Raw genomic sequence first — 14,141 nt, forward strand, 5'->3', positions numbered from 1 at the left:
ATATATACATATATACATACATATACATACATACACACACACACACACTATATATATATATATATATATATATATATATATATATATATATATATATATATATATATATATATATATATATATATATATATATATATATATATATGTGTGTGTGTGTGTGTGTGTGTGTGTGTGTGTGTGTGTGTGTGTGTGTGTGTGTGTATGTATGTATATGTTTGCAGTTGGAGGTGTCGTCTCTTTTTTAATGGTGCCCTATGGGGAAGATGCTTTTGGGGGCCGCCAGGGGGATTATTTGCTGCAATACCGTGAGTATGTAAGGCAACCCTGCTTCACTCCCAAAAGCATGTCATTGGATGGGCGGTGAGCTGGCCAAGTGCTGATTTGCAACAGTGACAACAATGATATATGTGATATATATGTGGGGGGGAAAAAATAAAATAAAATATATATATATATATATATATATATATAATATGGGCTGTTATGCAACCAAAACATAAGAACAATGGTATTAAAGAAAAAACTATTATCAATTCAAAATAATAATTCAATTATGTTGTGACTTAAACTCCAGCAGAAGGCCGAGTTAAGAACATGCTGCTCTCATGATATGCACATGAACTATCACTTTCACATTTTATCACCGCTTTTGTCCCTTTGTGTCTAAAGGTCACTTTTTTTGTTATTATCATTTTCTCATATAGCCTATTATATTTTCATGGTGATGTAATCTCTTTTCTGCACAATTATAGACAAACAACGTTTTGAATATGCTTATTCTTTTATTTGCTTTTCAGACATGATACAAACAAAGAGCCTGTCATCATGTGATGGTCCTCTGTTGCAGCTCTTTAGTGGTACTGCCTTCCCAGGGAGCTCACAACCACCGCCAGGAACTTCTGGAAAGCTTCTTGAACATCCGCAGTGAAGTCTTTGCCCAGCTTGCTAGCAACCACAATGGTCAGGCAGTCAGCCAGCAGCTGCAACACAACAAGCAGAAAACATCAATAACATGAAAGTTGAGCTGTTTTTGGAATGATTATTGAATATCAATAATAATAGTCACAGCGGTTCCATAACTCATTACCTTGAAATTATCAGGGTCCACGTGCAGTTTCTCGGAGTGCAGCACGCTCAGCTCAGCATAAGTGGCCTTGATGTTGTCCATGTTCTTCACAGCCCGGTCCAGACCGTGGAGGATAGTTGTTCCATGCTTTGCAATCATGGGGTTTGACATGATGGCTTCGGCGTTGTAGAGGTTTCCAAAGTTGCCGAAATACCTCTGGCACCAGGGGTAGACGACCAGGCACCTGATATAAAAAAAGACAACAAGTGTTTAAGATTGAGATCATTTGTGCCAAAAAAGAAAGTTTGTATTCTGACAAAGTGCATCTTGTTTAGGGTGTCGTAAAGATTACGTCAGTACACTCTTGTTAATACAAAATAACAAGTACACCTCACCTGGCAAGAGCTGCAGGGCCCACAGACTCATAGTCCATCTTGGCGAAGATGTCCTGGATGGCGGCGCGCTCGAAGTCTGTCCACTCGACCATTTTGCTGACGTCTAGATTCTCCTGTGCGGATCAGTAGATGCTGTGCTCCCTGGCATCAGATGCCCCTTTTAAAGCAACCCTACTCCCCTTCCAGAAGCATCTGATCGGAAGGCGGTGGCCCAGCCAAGTGCTGCATTACAGCAATGATAAGGTATCTGCACGACTTAGGTTGTTTCTGAAAAAGACAAAAAATAGCTTGAGGTACAAAGTATACACCACAGCCCGACAGGCCCCCGCCATTCGACAAGGAAAAACAATTCAGACTCACAATGATTCATATTTAAATTATGCCCAGAAACTCAGTGTGTTAAGAAGAAATAATGATGTAAAAGAATTTTTACAAGATATCCTGAAGCTTATTTTACCTTTGTGTCATTATCTTTTGGTCAAACAGGCGTAAATTTAAATGATCACAAATTGTTGGCAGAGCCACAGCATGATATACACACATACATGATGAACACAGTAACAAAATGCCAGTTTGTCACCCAGAGACTGCACAATAACAGCATAAGAAACCGAGCAGGTTCCTTGATCAGGACCTTGGACAGAGATCGTAAAATTTCGGTGGAAATATTAGTTTGACACTGTCAGCTGTATCGTCCTTTTACTGATTTCCAGACTGCTCATTGTAAACAGCAACGCTCAGCCATCAGTTTGCTGATTGCAATCACCATTTCATTCAGGTCAGTACGAATATTAGTGACTATAAGTTGTTATTTCTTCATGCAACTTCAATATAAAGCAGCACATCAAGGGTGTTTTCTGTGTCACTTGGATCAAATTGTCTAATGGTCCCATGTGAAAACTGTCTTCAGATTTTAATCATAATTTTATTATTAATATGTTTATATTGTAATACATACTATTATATCACATATTATTAATATTTATATGCTCATATGGTGGTATTATTTGCCCTTATTTGTGCCAGTAGATGCTCACAGCCCGTGACTGTCCCGAGTGTGTCCAATATATTTGAACGACCCAATCGCCAGAATAAATCGTAGGCACTGTACGTTTCTGCAAACCATACGTTGAAAGTCTACGTTTCAATGTTGGCCATTATCCGCTGAATAATGATATTTTATGATGTAACGACGAATGTATGACCTAACATGAATCGCCCTTTGCAGCCTATCTTGGAGGTGGTCTCGGGTGTGTCCATGCTTTGTTTTAACTATATAAAAAAAAACCCATTGTTTGGGCTATAAAGCACTCAGTGACACTCAACCAACAGGCAAGATGACCAGTCTCACTGCTAAGGACAAAGTCAATGTCAAGGCCTTCTGGGATAAGGTGTCTTAAAAGGCGGACGACATCAGTATGGATGCTATCTCCAGGTAAATATAACTTCAAATAAACTGATGTAACGTGCTCTACCACTGATTGATTCATTTACATTATCACCTTTTTAGTTTTCTACACAGCATGCTGGTCGTGTACCCGCAGACCAAGACTTACTTCGCCCACTGGAAGGACTTGAGTCTGCCAACGTGAGGAAGCACGGGAGATCTATTATGGCTGGAGTTGCTGATGCTCTGACCAAGATCGGCGATCTGAAAGGAGGTCTTCTCAGCCTCAGTGAGCTGCATGCCTTCACTCTGCGAGTGGACTCTGCCAACTTCAAGGTACTGAGTCAGCGTCTGTAATCAATCAATTTTTTCTCAAATTGTGGTCCTTTCAAGACTTAAAACTACAGTGTTCATTTGTCATTATCATAACGGTACCGATGCTGCACTATTCAGTACTATTATGTAACCTGACATCTGACAAGTGAGGGTCATGCATGTAGCATTAGAATTGTGAAATACGGAAGAGCAAACGTAAGAACAATAATATGGGACAGATGTGTGGGTGAGCTTGTGGGGAGCTAAAACTCCATGTAAGCATAGGCCAACATCTTTGCCATTATCCTCTTTTCACAGATTATCTCCCACAACATCCTTGTGGTCCTGGCCATCATTTTCCACGCTGACTTCACCCCTGAGTTTCATGTGGCTATGAACAAGTTCCTGACTGCTGTGGCTCTGGCCCTGGCTGAGAAGTACAGATAAACAGCTGGAGCAGGTGACGGACTTTCTGCCACATGTAGGCTAAGTGTAGTTAACTCTATTTTTAATACATAACTGCTTTTTTTCGCCGTTGAATAGCACACATGACATTAAAATAGAATTTTAAACGTCAAGCAATTTTGAACATAATGGGGACATCTGGATAGGTGGTAACATTTTTCCAGGTTTTTAAGAAACAACTACTATTATCATCATAACATAAATATGTTTCAAGTGACCAAACAAAAGCCACATTTGTTGCATTTAATGGCAACAATAGATATTATGTGGAGCTATTAATATATAAATACCTGACCTATCCTTCCTCTGTATTAACAACAAAAATACACCAACAATAATAAAAGGCTTGAACTATCTGGCCAGCAACCACTATGGTCAGGCAGTTAGTTAGTGGCTGCAACACTCACGCAGAAAACATCAACAAGAAGGGTGGGCTGTTTTTGAATATAGATAACAATAGTCAAAACAGTTGAATAACGCATTACCTTGAGATTATCAAGGTACATGTGCAGTTTCTCGGAGTGCAGCTCTCTCCCACGCCCTTATTTTGCCAAGTGGTTGTTGTCCTGAGACCATTTTGTGATGTCATCACGGTGAGCCCTGCTGCCGATGCCTGCAAAGTTTAAATTAAAAAAAAGAAAAAAGGGAGGGAAAATGGCAAAGAGGCGCAAATTTGAAGGTGCTACATCCAACATGAAAGTTTTCAAATTTACTTATTAGTTTACACTAGTCTGCTACCACAGCTTTATTATTATGAAGATATTAAAATGCATATTTGCTTTTTAGATTAGCATTTTTCTACCATGAAAGGAAGCTAACATTAGCTTGCAAAGGTGAGCTAAGAGTTAGCCAGGTTGCTACCAGCCAAAACTGATGAGCACTGTTATCTTTCTGGCTCAAATTGAAACAATCTGAAAGTAATATTTAGATGTTAAGCCAGTCTGTCCTCTTTTTGAAGCAAACATAGGCTTTACATCCTTTGGGCTTAACTTTGAGGCGTGCATGCTCCAGAGTGTTTGCATGTAAACAAGAAATATACATCTTTCTGATCTTGCAGACTTGCAGAATTCACAGTCAGAAAATTTGTATCCTTGGAGGTGTTTATAGTGGTGAGCCTATCTTGAATGAATTCATAAGCATCAGAATCCTTTTCCAGAACATGAACAGTTAAATCTATCTTTTTGTTGTTTCCTTTACATCTCTCTTCTTTGTATACAGTTTTCTTAATGGATTCCTTCAGGTTATGGTGGACAAAACCTAAAAAGTAAAGAAAAACAAACAATTAGGCTAAAAAAAAATCATTGATGTAAAGAGATAAAAAATGTCAAGAAAGCAATGTTATACATTGTGAGCTCAACATTTACGCAATAATAGGAAAGGCAGGATAACGTTAATAAAGAGGCCTTAATAACTGTAAATGAAAATATATGATGTTGTCTAATTCTTATTACTGTCAATGCTTCCTATGCACTCCAAGCAGGGCACTGTATCTGGCACTGTTAGACGAACAGTATCACTTACTGCCGACTACTGGAAATATTTACCTTGCTAAGTCTTATGGTACAAAATTGTAAGTCGCTTTGAATGAAAAAGTCAGCTAAATGACTACATTTATATGTAAAGTAAACGGCACTACATTATTGGAAGCTCAAAATCTAAATCGACAGTACGTAAAGAAATTCACAATAATCTCAAGTAAATAATGATATGTTGTCAAGAGCTTAATACAAGCCTACAGTGCAATGAGAAACCCACGATGATCTCAACCAAACAACACTACATGTTGTGGTCTCAGCATCCAATCTTAGAGCAGAATCTATAATAATTCTAAACAAAAAAAAAAATATCATAATGTCCTGCAGTTAAATGTACAAACAAATATAGGCTAATTGATTCAAACAGAAACATGAGGGTAGCCCCAGGTGTTTCCTCACAATTACGCATTAAAGTAACCCAAGGCAACCCAAGGCAAACAAGACTGAAAAAACATGGTGATATATTCATTATATTTGAGATAAATGTGAAACAACAAAGTTTTCTTGAGGTAAACATCATATGAACAACATCATATAACGGAGAATAAAACAATAAAGCCTTGTTTGTAGTTGGAGGTGTCCTGTCAACAGTTTTACAGACGTCTCTTTTACAATGGTGCTCTATGAGGAAAATGCCTTTTGGGGCCGCCAGGGGGAATTTTCACTGAAATACTGTAAGTGTTTAAAGCAGCAATGATCCGCTCATAAAAGCATAAGACTGAGCGATGTAATTCAAAGAAACTCCATTTTTGTTTATCTCATGGAAGCTGCAACCTAACATGAAACGCCCTCTGCAGCCTATCTTGGAGGTGGTCCCGGGTGTGTCCATGCTGAATTTTGACTATAAAACCCCCCCACTGTTTGAGCTTCAAAGCACTCAGCGACACTCAACCAGCAAGCAAGATGACCAGTCTCACTGCTAAGGACAAAAGCGCTGTCAAGGCCTTCTGGGCTAAAATTGCTCCCAAGGCTGATGACATCGGCGCGGATGCGCTGTCCAGGTAAATATGACTTAAAAGTGGCTGTAACGCGCTCCACCACTGATAGATTCATTTACATACTCACCTTTTTAAATTGTCTACCCAGGATGCTGGTCGTGTACCCGCAGACCAAGACTTACTTCTCCCACTGGAATGACTTGAGTCCTGGCTCTGCCCCCGTGAAGAAGCACGGAAAAACTGTGATGGCTGGAGTTGCTGATGCTGTGTCCAAGATCGACGACCTGACTGCCGGTCTTCTCACCCTCAGTGAGCTGCATGCTTTCACTCTGCGAGTGGACCCTGCCAACTTCAAGGTGAAGATACAAACTGATTAATACATGATGTAGTGTGTTTCTCAGACTTTGGTCTCAAGATTCGCAACAGGTTCATCTGTCATTACAAGGCACATAATGTACTTATGTAGAGTAGATAATTCTGTTCCATTCAGATAAACCTGCATTGTTCAAATAGGTCTATACTGTATATATGAAGAATGGAGTAGAGAATGAGTAACAACTGTAACAGCAAACATCTGGGACAGATGGGAAGATGGGGAGCTAAAACTCCATGTAAGCATAGGCCAACATCATTTGACATTACTCTTTTCACAGATCATCTCCCACAACATCCTTGTGGTCCTGGCCATCATGTTCCCCGCTGACTTCACCCCTGAGGCCCATGTGGCTATGGACAAGTTCCTAGCTGCTCTGGCTCTGGCCCTGTCTGAGAAATACAGATAAACAAATGGAGCAGAAGACTGAGACTTCAGCAAGAGTTCACTCTGCAGAGAATAAATAAATGCATTAAAAAACAAAAATAACATTGGTTTTCTTTGTGATTATTTTAGACATCAAAAGTCAATTGTGTTTCCAGTCTGTTCGACAGCACAATAAACTAGCAGAGTTTAAATACATAAAAAAAATAAAAAATGGTCAATTAATGTATGAAGTAACTATGAATTAACTATCTATTAAGTGTAAACTAAACACGTAAAGTCATAGTGACTTAATCATTTGTTAATGCTGAGCATCAGCAGTTCATGATACATCCTGCATTAATTCATGCATTTTATTTGAGTATTTGTACTCGTTATAAAGTGCTACGAGAATTAATTGAAGAATGTCATGGTAAAACAGAACAAGAGGTTACATGTAATTAAGTAACATTAATGCTTTAAGTAAGCATTAATGTTACTTAATTTTACTTAATATACACACATGTATGTATATATGTGTGTATACGTATATATATATATATATATATATATATATATATATATATATATACATATATATCCATATATATATCCATATATATACACACATCCACACACATACATACATACATACACACATACGTACATACATACACATATACATATGTATATGTGTATATATATACATACATACATATAATGTTAATAGTTTTTTAAAAAAAATTATCATTGTAATTATGTTTTGGTTTATTGCATAACACACACATATATATGTATATGTACATTATGTATATATATGTATGTATGTATGTATGTATGTATGTATGTATGTATGTATGTATGTATGTATGTATGTATGTATGTATGTATGTATGTATATGTGTGTGTATGTGTGTGTGTGTGTATGTATATATATGTATATATATGTATGTGTGTGTGTATATATATATATATATATATGTGTGTGTGTGTGTGTGTGTGTGTGTGTGTGTGTGTGTGTGTGTGTGTGTGTGTATGTATGTATATATATATATATGTATGTATGTATGTATATATATATATATGTGTGTGTGTGTGTGTGTGTGTGTATGTATATATATATATGTTATGCAATAAACCAAAACATAATTACAATGATAATATTTTTTTTAAAAACAAAACTATTAACATTATTAACATTTATTGTTATTATTATTAAATGAAATGATACGTTACTAAGTCCTAGTTTTAAAACTAGATAGGGTGATGGTAGTTGACATTCAGTGATGTTGTGACTTAAACTCCAGCAGAAGGGCGAGTTAAAATCATGCTGCGTGATATGCACATGGACTATCACTTTAACATTTTATCACCGCTTTTGTCCCTCTCTGTGTCCAAAGGTCACTTTTTTGTTATCACCATTTTCTCAAATAGGCTGATACATTTTCATGGTGATATAATCTGTTTTGTGCATAATTACAGACAACCAACGTTTTGTATATGCTTATTCTTTTATTTGCTTTTCAAACATGATACAAAGAGCCTGTCATCATGTGATGGTCCTCTGTTGCAGCTCTTTAGTGGTACTGCCTTCCCAGGGAGCTCACAACCACCGCCAGGAACTTCTGGAAAGCTTCTTGAACATCTGCAGTGAAGTCTTTGCCCAGTTTGCTAGCAACCACAATGGTCAGGCAGTCAGCCAGCAGCTGCAACACAACAAGCAGAAAACATCAATAACATGAAAGTTGAGCTTTTTTTGGAATGATTATTGAATATCAATAATAATAGTCACAGCGGTTCCATAACTCATTACCTTGAAATTATCAGGGTCCACGTGCAGTTTCTCGGAGTGCAGCACGCTCAGCTCAGCATAAGTGGCCTTGATGTTGTCCATGTTCTTCACAGCCCGGTCCAGACCGTGGAGGATAGTTGTTCCATGCTTTGCAATCATGGGGTTAGCCATGATGGCTTCGGCGTTGTAGAGATTTCCAAAGTTGCCGAAATACCTCTGGCACCAGGGGTAGACGACCAGGCACCTGATATAAAAAAAAGACAACAAGTGTTTAAGATTGAGATCATTTGTTCCAAAAAAGAAAGTTTGTATTCTGACAAAGTGCATCTTGTTTAGGGTGTCATATAGATTACGTCAGTACACTCTTGTTAATACAAAATAACAAGTACACCTCACCTGGCAAGAGCTGCAGGGCCCACAGACTCATAGTCCATCTTGGCGAAGATGTCCTGGATGGCGGCGCGCTCGAAGTCTGTCCACTCGACCATTTTGCTGACGTCTAGATTCTCCTGTGCGGATCAGTAGATGCTGTGCTCCCTGGCATCAGATGCCCCTTTTAAAGCAACCCTACTCCCCTCCCAGAAGCATCTGATCGGAAGGCGGTGGCCCAGCCAAGTGCTGCATTACAGCAATGATAAGGGTATCTGCACAACTTAGGTTGTTTCTGAAAAAGACAAAAAGTAGCTTGAGGTACAAAGTATACACCACAGCCCCACAGGCCCCCGCCATTCGACAAGGAAAAACAATTCAGACTCACAATGATTCATATTTAAATTATGCCCAGAAACTCAGTGTGTTAAGAAGAAATAATGATGTAAAAGAATTTTTACAAGATATCCTGAAGCTTATTTTACCTTTGTGTCATTATCTTTTGGTCAAACAGGCGTAAATTTAAATGATCACAAATTGTTGGCAGAGCCACAGCATGATATACACACATACATGATGAACACAGTAACAAAATGCCAGTTTGTCACCCAGAGACTGCACAATAACAGCATAAGAAACCGAGCAGGTTCCTTGATCAGGACCTTGGACAGAGATCGTAAAATTTCGGTGGAAATATTAGTTTGACACTGTCAGCTGTATCGTCCTTTTACTGATTTCCAGACTGCTCATTGTAAACAGCAACGCTCAGCCATCAGTTTGCTGATTGCAATCACCATTTCATTCAGGTCAGTACGAATATTAGTGACTATAAGTTGTTATTTCTTCATGCAACTTCAATATAAAGCAGCACATCAAGGGTGTTTTCTGTGTCACTTGGATCAAATTGTCTAATGGTCCCATGTGAAAACTGTCTTCAGATTTTAATCATAATTTTATTATTAATATGTTTATATTGTAATACATACTATTATATCATATATTATTAATATTTATATGCTCATATGGTGGTATTATTTGCCCTTATTTGTGCCAGTAGATGCTCACAGCCCGTGACTGTCCCGAGTGTGTCCAATATATTTGAACGACCCAATCGCCAGAATAAATCGTAGGCACTGTACGTTTCTGCAAACCATACGTTGCAAGTCTACGTTTCAATGTTGGCCATTATCCGTTGAATAATGATATTTTATGATGTAACGACGAATGTATGACCTAACATGAATCGCCCTCTGCAGCCTATCTTGGAGGTGGTCTCGGGTGTGTCCATGCTTTGTTTTAACTATAAAAAAAAACCCATTGTTTGGGCTACAAAGCATTCAGTGACACTCAACCAACAGGCAAGATGACCAGTCTCACTGCTAAGGACAAAGCCAATGTCAAGGCCTTCTGGGATAAGGTGTCTTAAAAGGCGGACGACATCAGTATGGATGCTATCTCCAGGTAAATATAACTTCAAATAAACTGATGTAACGTGCTCTACCACTGATTGATTCATTTACATTCTCACCTTTTTAGTTTTCTACACAGCATGCTGGTCGTGTACCCGCAGACCTAGACTTACTTCGCCCACTGGAAGGACTTGAGTCTGCCAACGTGAGGAAGCACGGGAGATCTATTATGGCTGGAGTTGCTGATGCTCTGACCAAGATCGGCGATCTGAAAGGAGGTCTTCTCAGCCTCAGTGAGCTGCATGCCTTCACTCTGCGAGTGGACCCTGCCAACTTCAAGGTACTGAGTCAGCGTCTGTAATCAATCAATTTTTTCTCAAATTGTGGTCCTTTCAAGACTTAAAACTACAGTGTTCATTTGTCATTATCATAACGGTACCGATGCTGCACTATTCAGTACTATTAAAATAAACCTGGCATCTGACAAGTGAGGGTCATGCATGTAGCATTAGAATTGTGAAATACGGAAGAGCAAACGTAAGAACAATAATATGGGACAGATGTGTGGGTGAGCTTGTGGGGAGCTAAAACTCCATGTAAGCATAGGCCAACATCTTTGCCATTATCCTCTTTTCACAGATTATCTCCCACAACATCCTTGTGGTCCTGGCCATCATTTTCCACGCTGACTTCACCCTTGAGTTTCATGTGGCTATGAACAAGTTCCTGACTGCTGTGGCTCTGGCCCTGGCTGAGAAGTACAGATAAACAGCTGCAGCAGGTGACGGACTTTCTGCCACATGTAGGCTAAGTGTAGTTAACTCTATTTTTAATACATAACTGCTTTTTTTCGTCGTTGAATAGCACACATGACATTAAAATAGAATTTTAAACGTCAAGCAATTTTGAACATAATGGGGACATCTGGATAGGCGGTAACATTTTTTTCCAGGTTTTTAAGAAACTACTACTATTATCATTATAACATTAATATGTTTCAAGTGACCAAACAAAAGCCACATTTGTTGCATTTAATGGCAACAATAGATATTATGTGGAGCTATTAATATATAAATACCTGACCTATTCCCCCTCTTTATTAACAACAAAAAATACACCAACAATAATAAAAGGCTTGAACTATCTGGCCAGCAACCACTATGGTCAGGCAGTTAGTTAGTGGCTGCAACACTCACGCAGAAAACATCAACATGAAGGGTGGGCTGTTTTTGAATATAGATAACAATAGTCAAAACAGTTGAATAACGCATTACCTTGAGATTATCAAGGTACATGTGCAGTTTTATTATTTACGCAATAATAGGAAAGGCAGGATAACGTTAATAAAGAGGCCTTAATAATTGTAAATAAAAATATATGATGTTGTCTAATTCTTATTACTGTCAATGCTTCCTATGTACTCCAAGCAGGGCACTGTATCTGGCACTGTTAGACGAACAGTATCACTTACTGCCGACTACTGGAAATATGTGCCTTGCTAAGTCTTATGGTACAAAATTGTAAGTCGCTTTGAATGAAAAAGTCAGCTAAATGACTACATTTATATGTAAAGTAAACGGCACTACATTATTGGAGGCTCAGAATCTAAATCGACATTACGTGAAGAAATTCACAATAATCTCAAGTAAATAATGATATGTTGTCAAGAGCTTAATACAAGCTTGCAGTACAATGAGAAACCCACGATGATCTCAACCAAACAACACTACATGTTGTGGTCTCAGCATCCAATCATAGGGCAGAATCTATAATAATTCTAAACAAAAAAAAATATCATAATGTCCTGCAGTTAAATGTACAAACAAATATAGGCTAATTGATTCAAACAGAAACATGAGGGTAGCCCCAGGTGTTTCCTCGCAACCCAGTCGCCAGAACAAAAGGTTGGCATTTTACGTTTCTGCAAACCACGGATACGTTAAATGTCTACGTTTTCAATGTCGGCCATTATCAGTTGAATACTGATGTTTTATGATGTGTTAACGCTGTGATTAAAGTAACCCAAGGCAACCCAAGGCAAACAAGACTGAAAAAACATGGTGATATATTCATTATATTTGAGATAAATGTGAAACAACAAAGTTTTCTTGAGGTAAACATCATATGAGCAACATCATACAACAGAGAATAAAACAATAAAGCCTTGTTTGTAGTTGGAGGTGTCCTGTCAACGGTTTTACAGACGTCTCTTTTACAATGGTGCTCTATGAGGAAAATGCCTTTTGGGGCCGCCAGGGGGAATTTTCACTGAAATACTGTAAGTGTTTAAAGCAGCAATGATCCGCTCATAAAAGCATAAGACTGAGTGATGTAATTCAAAGAAACTCCATTTTTGTTTATCTCATGGAAGCTGCAACCTTACATGAAACGCCCTCTGCAGCCTATCTTGGACGTGGTCCCGGGTGTGTCCATGCTGAATTTTGACTATAAAACCCCCCCACTGTTTGAGCTTCAAAGCACTCAGCGACACTCAACCAGCAAGCAAGATGACCAGTCTCACTGCTAAGGACAAAAGCGCTGTCAAGGCCTTCTGGGCTAAAATTGCTCCCAAGGCTGATGACATCGGCGCGGATGCGCTGTCCAGGTAAATATGACTTAAAAGTGGCTGTAACGCGCTCCACCACTGATAGATTCATTTACATACTCACCTTTTTAAATTGTCTACCCAGGATGCTGGTCGTATACCCGCAGACCAAGACTTACTTCTCCCACTGGAAGGACTTGAGTCCTGGCTCTGCCCCCGTGAAGAAGCACGGAAAAACTGTGATGGCTGGAGTTGCTGATGCTGTGTCCAAGATCGACGATCTGAAAGGAGGTCTTCTCACCCTCAGTGAGCTGCATGCTTTCACTCTGCGAGTGGACCCTGCCAACTTCAAGGTGAAGATTCAAACTGATTAATACATGATGTAGTGTGTTTCTCAGACTTTGGTCTCAAGATTCGCAACAGGTTCATCTGTCATTAACAGGCACATAATGTACTTATGTAGAGTAGATAATTCTGTTCCATTCAGATAAACCTGCATTGTTCAAATAGGTCTATACTGTATATATGAAGAATGGAGTAGAGAATGAGTAACAACTGTAACAGCAAACATCTGGGACAGATGGGAAGATGGGGAGCTAAAACTCCATGTAAGCATAGGCCAACATCATTTGACATTACTCTTTTCACAGATCATCTCCCACAACATCCTTGTGGTCCTGGCCATCATGTTCCCCGCTGACTTCACCCCTGAGGCCCATGTGGCTATGGACAAGTTCCTGGCTGCTCTGGCTCTGGCCCTGTCTGAGAAATACAGATAAACAAATGGAGCAGAAGACTGAGACTTCAGCAAGAGTTCACTCTGCAGAGAATAAATAAATGCATTAAAAAACAAAAATAACATTGGTTTTCTTTGTGATTATTTTAGACATCAAAAGTCAATTGTGTTTCCAGTCTGTTCGACAGCACAATCCACTAGCAGAATTTAAATACATAAAAAAAATAAAAAATGGTCAATTAATGTATGAAGTAACTATGAATTAACTATCTATTAAGTGTAAACTAAACACGTAAAGTCATAGTGACTTAATCATTTGTTAATGCTGAGCATCAGCAGTTCATGATACATCCTGCATTAATTCATGCATTTTATTTGAGTATTTGTACTCGTTATAAAGTGCTACGAGAATTAATTGAAGAATGTCATGGTAACATGTAATTAAGTAACATT

At 38.6% G+C, this 14,141-nt stretch overlaps 4 protein-coding genes and 2 pseudogenes across 5 annotated transcripts; 4 read left to right on the forward strand and 2 right to left on the reverse strand.

The window, feature by feature from the left end:
- Nucleotides 1-767: 767 nt before the first annotated feature.
- Nucleotides 768-4,199, reverse strand: LOC122967752 (hemoglobin subunit beta-2-like). Of its 2 annotated transcripts, none has more exons than XM_044332547.1 (4): nt 4,114-4,199; nt 1,462-1,728; nt 1,088-1,310; nt 768-980 (listed from the first exon to the last, which is right to left on the reverse strand). In XM_044332547.1, exons 2-4 carry the CDS (start codon nt 1,551-1,553, stop codon nt 852-854), a joined length of 444 nt encoding a protein of 147 aa, XP_044188482.1. In that variant the 5' UTR covers nt 1,554-1,728; nt 4,114-4,199; the 3' UTR covers nt 768-851. The 2 variants fall into 2 exon arrangements, with proteins under 2 accessions (XP_044188482.1, XP_044188483.1); XM_044332548.1 differs by lacking the exon at nt 4,114-4,199 and adding an exon at nt 2,964-3,051.
- Nucleotides 2,421-6,045, forward strand: LOC122967755 (annotated as a pseudogene).
- A 14-nt stretch (nt 6,046-6,059) lies between these two features.
- On the forward strand, nt 6,060-6,944 carry LOC122967754 (hemoglobin embryonic subunit alpha-like). Its single transcript, XM_044332554.1, has 3 exons — nt 6,060-6,164; nt 6,250-6,457; nt 6,755-6,944. The coding sequence occupies exons 1-3, from the start codon at nt 6,067-6,069 to the stop codon at nt 6,881-6,883; spliced, it is 435 nt and encodes a 144-aa protein (XP_044188489.1). The 5' UTR covers nt 6,060-6,066; the 3' UTR covers nt 6,884-6,944.
- A 1,391-nt stretch (nt 6,945-8,335) lies between these two features.
- On the reverse strand, nt 8,336-9,217 carry LOC122966988 (hemoglobin subunit beta-2-like). Its single transcript, XM_044331337.1, has 3 exons — nt 9,026-9,217; nt 8,651-8,873; nt 8,336-8,543 (listed from the first exon to the last, which is right to left on the reverse strand). The coding sequence occupies exons 1-3, from the start codon at nt 9,115-9,117 to the stop codon at nt 8,415-8,417; spliced, it is 444 nt and encodes a 147-aa protein (XP_044187272.1). The 5' UTR covers nt 9,118-9,217; the 3' UTR covers nt 8,336-8,414.
- Nucleotides 9,218-10,547: 1,330 nt separating this feature from the next.
- On the forward strand, nt 10,548-11,357 carry LOC122967119 (annotated as a pseudogene).
- A 1,469-nt stretch (nt 11,358-12,826) lies between these two features.
- Nucleotides 12,827-13,802, forward strand: LOC122967117 (hemoglobin embryonic subunit alpha-like). The gene is made up of 3 exons (XM_044331576.1): nt 12,827-13,012; nt 13,098-13,305; nt 13,603-13,802. Exons 1-3 carry the CDS (start codon nt 12,915-12,917, stop codon nt 13,729-13,731), a joined length of 435 nt encoding a protein of 144 aa, XP_044187511.1. The 5' UTR covers nt 12,827-12,914; the 3' UTR covers nt 13,732-13,802.
- The last annotated feature ends 339 nt before the right edge of the window (nt 13,803-14,141 follow it).

Source organism: Thunnus albacares, chromosome 17 (genome assembly GCF_914725855.1).
Source record: "Thunnus albacares chromosome 17, fThuAlb1.1, whole genome shotgun sequence".
NCBI classification, from domain to species: Eukaryota; Metazoa; Chordata; class Actinopteri; order Scombriformes; family Scombridae; genus Thunnus; species Thunnus albacares.